This window comes from Mus caroli, chromosome 5, assembly GCF_900094665.2.
Source record: "Mus caroli chromosome 5, CAROLI_EIJ_v1.1, whole genome shotgun sequence".
NCBI classification, from domain to species: Eukaryota; Metazoa; Chordata; class Mammalia; order Rodentia; family Muridae; genus Mus; species Mus caroli.
The window spans coordinates 85737937-85752859 of record NC_034574.1 but is presented as its reverse complement, the minus strand read 5'-3'; the positions used below and the strand labels follow the sequence as shown (position 1 = coordinate 85752859).

The 14923-nt window shown below is 40.5% G+C and overlaps 1 protein-coding gene across 1 annotated transcript in view; it reads left to right on the top strand.

Moving 5' to 3' along the window:
- Ccdc158 (coiled-coil domain containing 158) overlaps nucleotides 1-14923 on the top strand; it is a 66308-nt gene that overhangs the window by 17447 nt on the left and 33938 nt on the right. The window contains 7 exon segments of the mRNA XM_021162407.1: nucleotides 1-182; nucleotides 516-592; nucleotides 2288-2398; nucleotides 4121-4235; nucleotides 11231-11350; nucleotides 12109-12306; nucleotides 12779-13261. The exon segment at nucleotides 1-182 is cut by the window's left edge and continues 79 nt beyond it. Coding sequence (XP_021018066.1) covers nucleotides 1-182; nucleotides 516-592; nucleotides 2288-2398; nucleotides 4121-4235; nucleotides 11231-11350; nucleotides 12109-12306; nucleotides 12779-13261 — 1286 coding nt within the window.

The window sequence follows — 14923 nt, the reverse complement described above, 5'->3', positions numbered from 1 at the left end:
ATGAAGGCGTGCTTCAAGAAATCCGATCAATCTTAGTTGACTTTGAAGAAGCCTCAGGCAAGAAAATATGTGAACACGACAGCATGTCTACCATGCACTTCCGCAGCCTGGGCTCAGCTATTAGTAAAATCCTAAGAGAATTAGACACAGAAATCTCTTTTCTTAAAGGGAGGATATTTCCAGTAAGTGGTGAGAACACTGGTTTATATTACAATGCATTGAGAGATAGTTTTTAAATTCTTAAAAATAAGCCAAGCCTTCATATTTTGTTCTCTGAATGATACACAATGCTCTCTCCTGATAGAAAACTAGCTATTTTACCTATACAGCTAAGTGGAAGCATAGCCAGTGTGCAAGTGCTATAAAATACCGGCATAGAGCTTCATTTAGTATTATTTCTATGTATAACTCCCTAATGCATTCCTTTCATAGAAACTGCATTTTCTAAGCTTTACAATTACCAACACCCAAATTAATATCTCTATTTTAAATTAATATCTCTATTTTAAAATCAGGTAGAGGATCAGCTTGAAACCCTGAAATCTGAATCACAGAACAAAATAGAACTATTACTTCAACAACATCAAGATCGGTAGGTGTCCGACTGAAACAACAACTTATGGGGATACTGTATTCTAGTTGTAGCCTCCCCTGTAGTTCTAAACTCTATAAACTCAGAGATAACAAAAACAAAAATAGCCTTAATGACCTGTAGCAAACTTAGTTTTCTTCCGACGCCAGTTAAAGCTGTAAGGAAGCCTTTATTTAAGCCTAGAGCACTGTAAATTTTGCTACAGGGGAAGAGAATGAGTTCATCTCCCAACACAATAAGGACAAGTGGGGATTTCCAGTGAGAAGAAGCTGAGGGCATTGGTGGGTCGAACATTACTCGCATAGGCTTGATGAGTCCTCCTAAAGGTAGGCCATGGAGATAGATTTTCAAGCTCAAGGGTAAGCAACTTAATCACCTGTCAACAATTGACCAAATAGCAAGAATGAGACTATTCTTGCTGTGGTTGGCCTGACAGAGCCTGGGTAGAAGAGCCTAAGTTGATCTAAGAGTGACTTGTCACTTACCTGCTACTTGGTTAAATGAAACACTTAACACTCTGTGACTTAGTCAAAGAGTTGTAAGCTTGTATTCATAATGTGTTTGATTGATGGGATCCTTCTCTAGATCTCCCGGGAGATATAGCATATAGTATTCATATCGTGTAACAAACATATATTGCTTATAGTATTCAAGGTTTACAAAACAGGATCTCTCTCTGTCACCCAGGCTGACCATAAATTTCTGGATTCCAATGATCTTCCTGCTTCATCTTCTCAAGTACAGGACCAGAGTCACATACCACCATGCCTTGTTTAGTTCTCCTAGTTTATTGCTACTGAAATGCAGATTCAGAATTCTGAAACCCTAGCTGGGATTCTAGTGTAGGAGCAGCATGCTGGGCATGGTGATGCATGCCTTTAGTCACAACACTCAGGAGACAGAGCCAGGTGGATCTTGGCCATTTTGAAGGTAGCCTGGTGTACACAGCAAGTTCCAGGACAACCAGAGCTACATAATAAGAGAGATATTGTCTCAAAAGGAAGGAAAGAAAGAAAGAGAGAAAGAAAGAAAGAGAGAGAGAGAGAGAGAGAGAAAGAAGAAAGAAAGAGGGGAGGAGAGAGAGAGAGAGAGAGAGAGAGAGAGAGAGAGAGAGAGAGAGAGGATAATGGAGAGAGAGAATGAATAATAATAGTTTAAAACCCAGGCATGTTAGTAATATCTGTAATCTCAACACTGAGAAGGTAGAGGCCAGCTAGGACTACAAAATTAAAGTCGGTCTTAGGGTTTTACTGCTGTGAACAGACACCATGACCAAAGCAACTCTTATAAGGACAACATTTAATTGGGGCTGACTTACAGGTTCTGAAGTTCAGTCCATTATCATCAAGATGGGAGCATGGCAGCGTCCTGGCAAATCTGGTTCTGGAGGAGCTAAGAGTTCTACTTCTTGTTCCAAAGGCAGCTAAGAGAAGACTGACTTCCAGGCAGCTAGGATGAGGGTCTTAAAGCCCATGCCTACAGTGACACACCTACTCTAACAAGGCCACACCTCCTAATAGTTCCACTCTCTGGGCCAAGCATACAAACCATCATACTGTCTCAAACAGATGGAAGAGTAGCATATATAGAACTGGAACAAATACTAAGTCTGAAGGTGTTGCAAGCATTAACTTGAGATAATTCATAGGTGAGAAGGGCTTCCTATATTCTAACAGTCACTTTGTTCTTGCTTAGGATTGAGCAGCTGATCAGTGAACATGAAGTTGAGATAACAGGACTTACGGAGAAAGCCAGCAGTGCTCGAAGCCAAGCCAACAGTGTCCAGAGTCAACTGGAAATCATTCAGTATGTGTGTACTACTAGTTTGAAATTGATTCCATTTATTGTAACTTAAAAACTATTATTTTAAACTGGAGATTTGGCTCAGCCGTTAGTAGCACTTGTTGCTCTTGCAGCAGACCTGGGTTTGAGTTCCAGAACTCACCTGGCAGCTCATTACTGTTATCTGTGACTGTAGTCTTGCAAGGGGAAGGGGTGTCCCTGCAGGTTTTATTGCTGATAGGGAAATGATCCAGGGGAGGGAAGAGTGAAAGTTGGTTCAGTCTAACTTAGGTAGCTGGTGCTGGGCCAAACCTCAAAGGTCAGGTGGCAGTTGGTTTATTTTAGTCATATTTAAGCACAGCACAACTTTGGAAAGAAAAATTCTGATAACAATTATCTCAGTCCCATGAGTATAGCAGAGATTAAGACATGTTTACATTGAAATTATTTTCAAAGTACAAAGATGGGTACTATTGATGCAGAGATAGTAGCCAAGATTTAGGGTCTAGGGAGAATGACTAAGGAAAATATGTCTGTCAGTGTCAGTTTTGGCCTGGCCCTAAGGTAGCATACCAGTCACTTAGGCTTCTGTAAAGTACAAGTGGCATCTCTCATAAGGATGGGTTTTATGGTCCAGAAGCAATGCTCAAGATTTAGGAGGAAAGGGGCTGGGATAAGCAAAAGATAAATTCTGAGGGATATGGGTAGAGTCTGATAGCAAAGGATCACCAGGTTGGAAAGTACACTCTTCCCAGCATTCCAGGCGAACAGGTAAGCATCCTCTTTCTTTGAAGAGACAAGCCTGCAGGTATTATTCTATTATGCTGTCCTAATACCTTTTTGAAATTGCTTAGTAATTTCCATGTGAAAGTGATAAAACTTCTGAGACATGCTTTTGTGTCACTGTGTATGAATCCTGGGATTTGCTGAGTTCATATTTAAAATGATAGGACAAAATATGTGTCCTACATATGTGTACATATATACACACACACACATATATATATATAATTATGTGTGCATCTATGAACAAAGTTATACATAGGTATATATGTTCAAATATATACATAAAATATATGTGCATAAGAAATTTTATAATTTGAACTAATGCAAAAAACTATGTATAGCCCTTTTATTTTAAAGGTCTACTGTATTTGTATAAGTATGTATACCTGTGTGTGCACATACAAGGACCTATGTGCATGTGGGGACCATAAAGAGCATCTGAGTTCTGAGAGCTGTAGTTCTAGGTATTTTCAGAATGTACAGCATGTTACATAGGTGCTGGGGTCGTAAAACTGCTACTCATGATTGCATAGTTAACACTCATAATCACTGAGCCATCTCTCTATCCTCCAGTGCTGATATTTTTAATCATATTGCAGAAGTAGATAATAATGTAATGAACACACACATATATGTGTATATATATATGCATATATGTGTATATACATATATATACATACACACACACACACACACCATGAGCTTTGGCAAGTAACTTGTTTTAGGTGCTTGGAATTTAACAGAATTTTACATACAGCATGCCTAACTTATATCTCTAAGCATTGTCCTCAACCCTGAGCTGTAACTCAGAAGAAACAAGTTTGTATAATGAAAGACTGTTGTTCTAATGACTCCACATAAAGTCATTACTGGTAGTATCTAAGAGATGTGAGGGCCCATGAGGTACCATGCATATTCTTAATTTGATATCTGCTTTTCTGCCCATTCAACACTTTTTAGAGAACAGGCAAGGAACCAGAACTCCATGTATATGCGCCAGCTCAGTGACTTAGAGTCTACGGTTTCTCAGCTGCGTTCTGAACTGAGGGAGTCCAAAAGGATGTATGAAGATAAGGTCAGTTTAAACATCACTTCCAAGGGCTGTTTTTTTGCACATTGAATCAATAATTATTTTTAATAGTTTGTTTGAAAATGAACAATCAATAATTTCTAACTAAAGGAATATTTTTAAAATCAGTGTTAGTTGGTAAACAAACATGCTAAATTATCTGTTAACTTATAAACTTTTATTTAAGTTGATGCTTAAATTCATTATAAAGTGATTGTGAAATATTTTTCAGGTAATTTCTAGATAATAAATTGAGTAGCACAGAGTGTAGGGATAACACTAGTCTTGCATGCCTGAAGCTCTAGATTAATCCTCACTACCACAAAATTAAGTTAAAAAAATAAAGATTAGAACTATGCCATTTATCTTTTTCTAAGGCTTGGCTTTAGCAAGTGTGGCCAGCTGTCTGTGTCTACCACCAATGCTTTGGGGACTTAATTCATCCCTTCAACTTCTAATCATTTTTGTGTCTAGAAAACAAAATTTTAAGATTACTCAAAATAATTAAAGTAAAAATTAGGAAACTCGGTCTTCCTATTTCGTCATATAATTTCTCTTAAAAGCAGATAATAATATTTTGCAGGAGGTGAGTCTGGAGAGATGGCTCAGCAGTCAAGATTGTGTACTGCTTTTACAGAGAGACCTGAGTTCAATTACTGCCACCCACAGCATATGGTTCCTAGTCCCTAGAGCCCACAGCTCCATATCCAGGATGCCCACCATCTCCATGATTCCATATTATTATCAACCATTTATTCAGAGCTTAGATTTTTTGTTAATTTCAACCATTTGAAAACAGTGAAATTCCTAAAACTAGAAGAACAAGAGTTTCCTTTCAGAGGAGGTCATGTTCTGCATCCCTGAGAAGGGTGTTGATGTTTGCCTTAAGTGGTTGGGTTCCACTTCCTGTGCAGTGTCTTACTTTGTGAAAGTTTGGAAGATAAGTCCACTTAGGTTGTCATAGAGCAGTAGTTCTCACCCTTTCACAGAGGTGGCATTTCAGATATCCTGCATATCAGATATTTATGTTATAATTCATAACAGTAGCAAAATTACAGTTATGAAATAGCAATGAAATAATTTTATGGTTGGGTCACCATAACATGAAGAAATGTATTAAAGGGTCACAGCATTAGGACGGGGAACCACTGCTTTAGAGAGCCTTGCAGAGATAACTCAGGTACAGTTTTTGCCATCATGTTTATTCAGTTTCCTATACCTTATTTATTTTAGGGTGGTCATTTAGAATAGGAGGTAATGCAGCTACCACACCTTTTATAAATGACAACCATTCTGTTAGCTGCAATAGAGGAAGCTGGTCTCTGTGCTGGCAGACTTAATGGACAGACAGTGCAGCACTAAGTCTTCCACACATTTACTTACTGTCCTGTGCACAGCACAGCTTAACTTCCACTGCCATTCCAGTGATGACCACAGGAAGGTGCTGTCTTCCTTGTCTCAATGATGTACATTAGATGTCTACCTTTAACTCTGTAGCAAGAGGAGGAAATTTTCACATGGTTTTATTAAAGTCAGCAGAGGAAATTAACAGGAACTGTATACTCTCACCCCAGCCATGTCTTGCAAACATTTTGATCACTACTCACGGGAAGGGAGTCCATGCAGTAAGCGAAGAAAGCCATTTACCTCTATTAAATGTCAGGTGGTATTCTCTCTCCTCAGATGTTGACTTGAAGATCATTAAACTGATTTTATGATTAACTAGGGGTTGTAGTTTGAATAGCATCCCTTCTTTTAAAATCTCTCTGTATAGCTTTTAGTCTCGGGGCAAGATAATTTTAATCACTACTACCTCAATCCTACCTCAGAGCATCCCTTGGGACCCAACTCAATAAAGCCAAGAGAAGCTCACTTTTGTTTTCTAGTTTCTTTTCTCAGGACAAACCTTTGTGTTGATGGTGATTGTCCACTCCCTTGTAGACAAAGCATCCTATACAAAGGACATGGCCTTCCCTTCAGAAGCCAGAACAGAAGGATAGTAATGGTTTCAATATAGTATGGCTAGGAGGATGTTACATGATAATCTGACAGACAGAGGAGCACCATTGTATTATAGTCCAGTAAAAAGGTGGTTTTTTTTTTAAAGTGTTATTCTTGACTATCCAAACCATTCTGAAAAGACAGATATTTACTGATATAAGACTCTGAAAAGTCACAAACTACTAAGTCAAGCTCAATTCGCCTATGTTTTCTTATGTCAATTGTAATTACTATGGTTCTTTATTATATTGTAGCTTGAAAAAATGATCTCTTCATAAGCTTCATCCAGTTTGCTTATCTATCTTGTCTAATATATCATTTTGACGTATTAGGACTATTGTCCTAATGTGTTCTAATGTAAATAATTGATCACCAAGACTTTTTGTTTTTTTTGTTTTTTTGAGACAGGGTTTCTCTGTGTATCCCTGGCTGTCCCGGAACTCACTTTGTAGACCAGGCTGGCCTCAAACTCAGAAATCCACCTGCCTCCCACCGAGTGCTGGGATTAAAGGTGTGCGCCACCACGCCCAGTTCTCACCAAGACTTTTGATAATCTTCTTTTAAGTATTTCTTTATTTAATGTATATTAATGCTCTATCTGCATGTACACCTCCATGCCAGAAGAGGACATCAGATCACATGGTTTTGAGCTACCAGTCGGTTGCTGGCAATTGAACTCTGGAAGAACAGTCAGTGCTCTTAACCACTGGGTCATGTCTCCAGCCCTGACTTCTGACAGTCTTAAGTAGTAAACACTTAATATGGAGGATAGCCAGCACATGGGAGGCTGGTTTAGGAAGCTCGTGCATTCAAGGCCTGCCTGAGCTACATCTTAAGGCCCCATCTCAAAAAAAGGGGCTTGTCAGTTTTAATCAGATCCTTGAAGTGTTGATAAAATATATCGTTAACTGAAGGGATTCGAACCTGCTGACGGATAACTAGGCTCTCCTGAGGAAGCAACTCCTGCTGCCTGCTTGGTGTAACTGAGCAACAAAGATCAAGCATGTTACAATGAGGATTTGATTTGGAGGAACACAAAATATTATACTATGAAATGGTTTTGTTAGGAAGACTTGGATGCAAGATTTAAAAAGCATATTCTTGTGCACAGTTTGTTTAATTTTCATATATTGTGACTTTATGTTGTTAAAATCTTAAGATACACGGTCTCCTTTGGTGTTTCAGTACAGATCTTAGTATATAATGTTCAAAAACCAAGAGAAAAAAAGCAAAGAAAATAATAGGTTGAGGATAGAGCTCAGTTGGGGGAGTGCCTGCTTAGCATTCTTAGTTCTGAGTCGACCCCCAGTACAGGGTCCCCAGAACATAGCTAACATGGTGTGCTAGAGCACACCTAAGACGGTAGCACATGCTTGACATGCCAGTGACTGGGCAGTAGGAGCAGGGTCATCCGAGGTTCACGGTTGTCCTTGGCTACATGAGGAGTTTAAGACCGCCTGAGACTGCCTTAAAAACAAGATGCTTTTGATAAGCCTGAACAAAACTTTTCTACCTAGAATGTGGAAATTCAGAGAAAAGCTGTTACAAAGGATAATTTTTTCAGGTTAACAAGTATTTCATATTGGTGAAAACACACATTGTATATCTAGAAAAATTTTAGATGTAGCCTTTTTAAAAGCTGACAAAAGTGTTTTACTATAATGCTGTCTTCTATTCTTTTCTTTCCATTTAGGAGCCTCCAGAATTCCCCTTTACGAATCTGGACCAGTAGAAGCTGTCACTATTGGCTCTGTAGATTTGGCTTTACTCTTAACTTTCGCTTTTTGACAACAACAACAACAAAAACATACCACTATCTTTCTAAGTTCATCCTCTGTTGACAGTAGTTGGTGCTGGATTGCCTAGTCCATAGTGAAGATGGAGCAGCACTGTCTGGAGCTGTCCACTGTGCTAGCAGAGCGTATAAAGGCTTCAGAGTTCTGTGCAGCTTCAAGCTGAAGCACAGAATCAGAGCGAAAGAAAGCACATTCATAAAAACAAAAAATAAAGCATGGCTGTAATATGATTTGATGTGATTGGCCGACACTCCTAAAATCAGTGAAATTTGAATAAAAATCTTGTACTAATTTGTACTGATCCAACCCAAAAAGTCTGTTGTTCATGGATGGTGAAAAGGGAAAACCAGGCTGCTATGTGGAAAGAAAGGAGGAGGAAGCTTCACTGTCTGTCTGTCCCGCGTCCGTGCTTCTGCACATTCTGAAGGCTTTTCTTGGCAGTTTTGTCTACAGCTGTTTGTATCAGCTCGGCTGCGACTCCACTGGTTTTCCCTTTCACTGTCCATCTGTGTGTGCGAGCGATGGATTAATGCACACACCGTGCACACAGGCGCATGTGCGCTAAAAAGTGAGAGGTAAAAGCAGAGCTTAGCAGCCGAGTCAGTACTGACAGCTACAGAGCCAGGTCCCTGCCTGCCAGCTGGGGGTGGTGGTGGTGGTGGAGGGGGCTCTGCGGGAGGACGGGTGGGGAGGACAGGCCGGAGGGCAGGTGGGTGCCAGAAAAGGTGCTTCTCCCTCCCCTCCCCTCCCCTCCCCTCCCCTCCCTCCCCTCCCTCCGCTCCCCCTCCCCCTCCTATCTCTCTAGTTTTGGCCTCCTGTTATTGTCAAGTTTGATATTGTGAAAGAGCCACCCCGATTTTAATTTTTCTTTTTGCAGTAAAAACAGAGCTATTTTGAAAGAGCATATACAAATAATCCTTTGCTCAAGGAGTGAAGGTTTGCGCCCAGCTAGGAGAGCGGTGATCCAAACTAAAGACTTGTTAAACTTAGGGCCCAAGTAGAGAACACACAGAATCTAGTCCAATCTTTTTTGATACTTTTCCTATAAGTCATGAAACACTTAAATAATCAGAAAAAAATATTTTTAAAAAGTAAAGGTACACAATTGGAGGGAACATGAAAGACCATGAAGAACATCTTTAAAAATTGTACCTCAGCAAAGTGGAGGCATGCTGGTATGTGACCAGAGCCCAGCACAGTCTCCCTGAGCCTGCCAGCCCACAGAATGGCTGTGTGACGGCAGGAAGATGTTGCGGCTCCTACTCTCTCCTGAGTGTGCTCACTCAGGCTTTCCTCTCAGTGACTGGGTTGACAAGGCCACCTCGCTGATGATTCATTTGCTCGTAGGTTAGAGGTTATACGCTCATCTTTCTCTGTATCTGTCCTCAGATGGGGCATACGAATCAAAGTTTTCTCACTGGTGTGGGTTTTGTTTGTTTTGTTTGTTTGTTTGTTTGTTTGTTTTAGTACTAGGGGTTCAATCTAACAGGCACTCTTCCACTGAGCTATATCTCCAGGTTAAAGATACTTCTTAAGTTAGTTACAGCAGAACAAGCCAGTAATCAATTAATTCTTGTGAAATTGTTTATAATATGCATCTTACAATCAAATACAATCTATAACCTAATATTTCATGCATACTTAATACTTGTGAGAATGCATTGTAGCATTATAAAGTATAATCAATCAGAACCTTGTGCTTTATGTACTTTTAATCCTCATGAAATATTTTTAATATATAACATAATCACGCAAAGCCAACTTAAACATATATTCAGTGTAAATGTCAAAATTTATGTTCTAAGTTCTATAGGCGCTGATACTACATTATAGACGAATGCATAACTGTATGATATTTCTATATTAGCTCTTAGATTACTTATATATCCATGTAAATAGATATAGAAGCCCTACACGTGTGTGCTTTCTTGTCAAGGAGATAGGTACATATGTGTATAATGTCATTATTGCCTATATATTGGTTTAATAAATGAACATTTTAAATGAATCTGTTTCAAGTAAAAATAAAAAGTTATTAAGAAAAAATTTGTCTTGGTCATATGTTTTCCAGTTAAGAAAGTTTGATCACATCCAAACTGTTTTACTCTTGACACAAATTTTCAAGCCTATTTAATAGCCTTAAGAATAGGAAGAAATGTGTAATATTTATGCCAGTATGAAACCTTTTTGAATTCTAGAAAGTAGATGATTAAATAGTTGTAACTATGGTGAGGTTCATTGCATAACACTAAGTAGTAACATGTTCTTATGAAATGGTTCATTATCTAATTCTTCATATTGTGTGGCTCCGCTCAGATCAAAACCCATAGTCTCCGTAGTCTGGGATCTCCACTCTGTGTTGAGGGCTGTAGGAACATTTGCAGTCCTGAAGGCAATGCCCTCCTGTAGACCTGCTAAGGGCTGAGTTTGTGAAAGGAATCACTCTGTGTTACATCATTGGTTCAGTGAACTACATTTCTCTTTCTTCAGAAAAATAGCTGCCCTGACTGAAGGAAAAATATATTCATTAAAGCTGACTCTCATTCCTGTTTGTAGTTGAAGAGAATGAAGTTTTGAATGCTTAAATTGTCCAATGCTATATTCTCCTGACTCTAAATCTATAGCTATCCATTCATTCTTCTGAAATATGGCACCATGATGACAGCAGGAATACTATCCTGACTCGTTCTTTTATATTCAGTATCTGAGACTCTAATTGTGTGTGTGTTTGTGTGTGTGTGTGTGCTTTCAAGACAAGGTCTCATTGTATAGCTCTGACTATCCTGGAACTCACTCTGTAGACCAGGCTGGCCTTTAGCTCACAGAGATCCGGCTGCCTTTATCTCCCACGTGCTGGAACTAAAGGCATGCATGTACCACTATGCTATTCTGAGACTCTGATATGCTAAAGCAAAATAGCTCTTCTTGGTATTCCAAGAGTCACTTGTTGGGGTCTACAGCACATTATGCCACAAGAAGATAAATTCTGAGGAGTAAAAACTCAGTGTACTGTGCCCAGATACAGCAGTCACAAGTGCTTCATTTTGATTAATATCCACACTAACTCCTATGGAGATGTTAAGGCTAGAAAACCCTGCCTAAGACCTTTCCGTTTCAACTCTCAGGGAAACTAGCTGTTCTCGGAAGGCTTTGTTTGGGTATAGCCAGCCTGGCTGCATGTGTTTGATTTGGAATTTCTTCCAGATAGAAGAGCTGGAGAAGCAGTTAGTCCTTGCCAATTCAGAGCTCACCGAGGCGCGCACAGAGCGGGACCAGTTCAGTCAGGAGTCAGGAAATCTGGACGACCAACTCCAAAAGCTCTTGGTGAGATTTTGCTCTAAAGTACAGGATTTGGAGTCTGGGGGAATTTTCATTACATTTCACAAACTAATTAACATTATAAAATTATGACTTTTATAAAATATTTGTGCATTCATATGGAATATCATTCTATGTATGTCACGTGTTTTATTTATTTATTTATTTATTTATTTATTTATTTATTGTTTTTTCGAGACAGGGTTTCTCTGTATAGCCCTGGCTGTCCTGGAACTCACTTTGTAGACCAGGCTGGCCTGGAACTCAGAAATCTGCCTGCCTCTGCCTCCCAAGTGCTGGGATTAAAGGCGTGCGCCACCACGTCCGGTACATCACGTGTTTTTAAAAAGGTATTATATTCTCTGGGTCTTTTTCCTTAGGCATGGCTATTACAGTGTTAAATGATATAAGCTTTCAAGTAGCCATAGTTTTTGAGTTAGAACTGCCATCTACTAAATTCAAGTGATGTATTCATTTTGAAGCAAAATGATGTTCAAAACACAAATGATGTACTTACCAAATGTAGAGATTACAGTTGTGAGATACTACTCAGAGATGAGCAAAAATATTTAAGCAAAATATTAGTAGAATTTTCTAGGAAATAATCACTCTTAGTCAAGCTGTTGAAAAGCTTCACTTTGAATTATCTAAGGCTTCTCAGATCACACAGCTCCAAATCAGGTGAGGCAAACAGGTGAGCTTGTTTCATACGACATATGATCATATGACGGTGGGTGGAGAAAGAACATTGTCACTTCTTTTAGGCAGATCTTCACAAGAGGGAGAAGGAGCTGAGTCTGGAGAAGGAGCAGAACAAGCGTCTGTGGGACCGAGACACAGGCAACAGCATCACTATCGACCACCTGCGGCGAGAGCTGGATGACAGGAACATGGAGGTGCAGAGACTGGAGGCCCTGCTCAAGGCCATGAAGAGCGAGTGTCAGGGCCAGATGGAGCGGCAGGTGAGAGCATACAAGCTGTGCCATTGCTGGGTGGCTGGCCTCTTCCTGGGGGAAGAATGTTCTTTATGTTTGCTTGCAGAGCTCCTGCTCCTGCTCCTGCTCCTGCTCCTCCTTCTGCTCCTCCTCCTCCTTCTTTTTAATTTTTAAAAGATTTATTTTATTTATATGAGTACACTGTAGAAAAGGGCATCGGATCCAATTGCAGATGGTGTGAGCCACCATGTGGTTGCTGGGAATTGAACTCAGGACCTCTGGAAGAGCTCTTAACCACTGAGCCATCTCTCCAACCCACAGAGCTTCTTTATATACAAACACACACCGAGTCCTGATGATCTGACAGCAAAATGATTTAAGTTAGGCTATTTGAACTGTTCAGTTCAGGATTTCATCCTTTGAGTTAACTTGCCTGCCTCCCACCAAATAATAATGACAATAAAAATAGTAGTAATGATGAAATTTCCTTTTACTAAAGATGGCAGCCATTCAGGGGAAGAACGAGAGTCTGGAGAAAGTGTCCTCCCTCACTGCACAGCTGGAGTCCACCAAGGAGATGCTGCGCAAGGTGGTGGAAGAGTTGACAGCCAAGAAGATGAACCTTGAGAGCTCCGAGAGGACAGTGTCTGACCTGACAGCTTCCCTCCAAGAGAAGGAACGCGCCATCGAGGCCACCAATGCAGAGATCACGAAGCTCCGCTCCCGGGTGGACTTGAAGTTGCAGGAGCTTCAACACCTGAAGAATGAGGGCGACCACCTCAGAAACGTGCAGACGGAGTGTGAGGCGCTCAAACTCCAGATGGCGGAAAAGGACAAGGTCATTGAGATTCTGAGGCAGCAGATTGAGAACATGACTCAGCTGGTAGGCCAGCATGGACGGACCGCGGGTGCTATGCAAGTGGAGAAGGCTCAGCTGGAGAAAGAGATTAATGACCGGAAGCTGGAGCTGCAGGAGTTTAAGGTCTGCGTGGTGCTTGTGGGCCGGTTAGCTCTTGAATTTTCTGGTCTCAAAGCAACAAAGACCTAATTATTGGGAAGGGTTCTTGAGGTTTGGGGCCTACTGTAGAAAGCATCTGAGTTGATTGATGTGCATGTGGGGTTTTTAAGAAGAGATCTCTACTTCCACTCTGTAAAAGGAATGTGGGACTCCAAAATGGCTCAGGGTCAAAAGGAAAACGGCAAGGAGTGCAGCCTCTCTGTGGAGTGGTCCCCGAGCCTGGAGTGGGAGATGTGTTCTCAGATGGGAGTTTGACCCCCATGTCCTCCTTCCTAATAACTATATAGCATGGGCCTGCTCACTGACTCTCGCTCCGAGCATGTGTCTGTGACAATTACAAGGAAACAGAAAGACACAACAACTTGATTGGACTACTGTGTGGATTAGATAAGAAAACATGCATCAAAGTCAAGCTGGCCTATGTAAATATTAGTCTTTTCCCCCATTCTGTTATCCCGTTCAAGTAATGACCCTCCTTACTGCATAAGTGAGTCAAATCAAAGTTAAAGCAGGGCACACAGCTTAGTTGTCTTTTTGTTTTTTAAAAGATTTTTTATGTATATGAGTACACTGTAGCTGTCTTCAGACACACTGGAAGAGGGTAGCAGATCTCATTAACGGATGGTTGTGAGCCACCATGTGGTTGCTGGGATTTGAACTCTGGACCTTCAGAAGAGTAGTCAGTGCTCTTAACCACTGAGCTATCTCTCCAGCCCCCTTAGTTGTCATTGTAGGGATTTTTTTCTCCCCATATCTTTATGAATTTTTTTTAAGCCAAGTCCCACAAATCTCATGAGGTTGGCTTAAGCTAACCTCAGACTTGCAGTGATTATTCTGCCAAGCTCTGGGATTCCAAGAACAAATCACAAAACACAAAATCTGGCTTTTTTTTTTTTTTTTTTTTTTTTTGATATTTTTTCACTATGTAACCATGGCTGTCCTGGAATTTACTATATAGATCAGTAAGCAAACTGGACTGGGTGTAACCTTCAAAGGCTTGTCCCTGTAGTCTATTTCTATTAAGAAGGTACTCAAAGCTGGGTAGTGGTGGCGCATGCCTTTAATCCCAGCACTTGGGAGGCAGAGGCAGGCAGATTTCTGAGTTCGAGGCTAGCCTAGTCTATAGAATGAGTTCCAGGACAGCCAGGGCTACACAGAGAAACCTTGACTCGAAAAAAAAAAAAAAAAGAGGAAAAAAAAGTACTCAAAGTAGCACTGCCAGCTAGGTAACAAGCATTCAGATCATGAGCCTGTGGAGGGAGCCCTAGATTCAAACAGTAAGAGCTGCCAAAAGAAAAAGGTAATGTGGTAAAGCCCAGAGAAAACCAGTTTCCAAAAGTCACTTTATGCTCCATACATACTCAACTACCCCAGCAAGAAACCATGAAAACTAAAATGCTGCCCGCAGAGTTTATTGTGGGCACAGTCCCAGGATGTTTTAATGGAGGCTGATGATGTATGTGCCTATTTGTGGCAGGGTTCAGTTTTTTGTCTCCAAGAAGGGAAGCAGGTGTTCAGCCTAACTACACAGCTCACAGAAACAGTTTACAACAGTTTTGACACTTACTCTTAGCAGCTAAGTGTCAAAAAGGTTTCATGAATTCCTAAATGCCAGCCAGAGGCCAG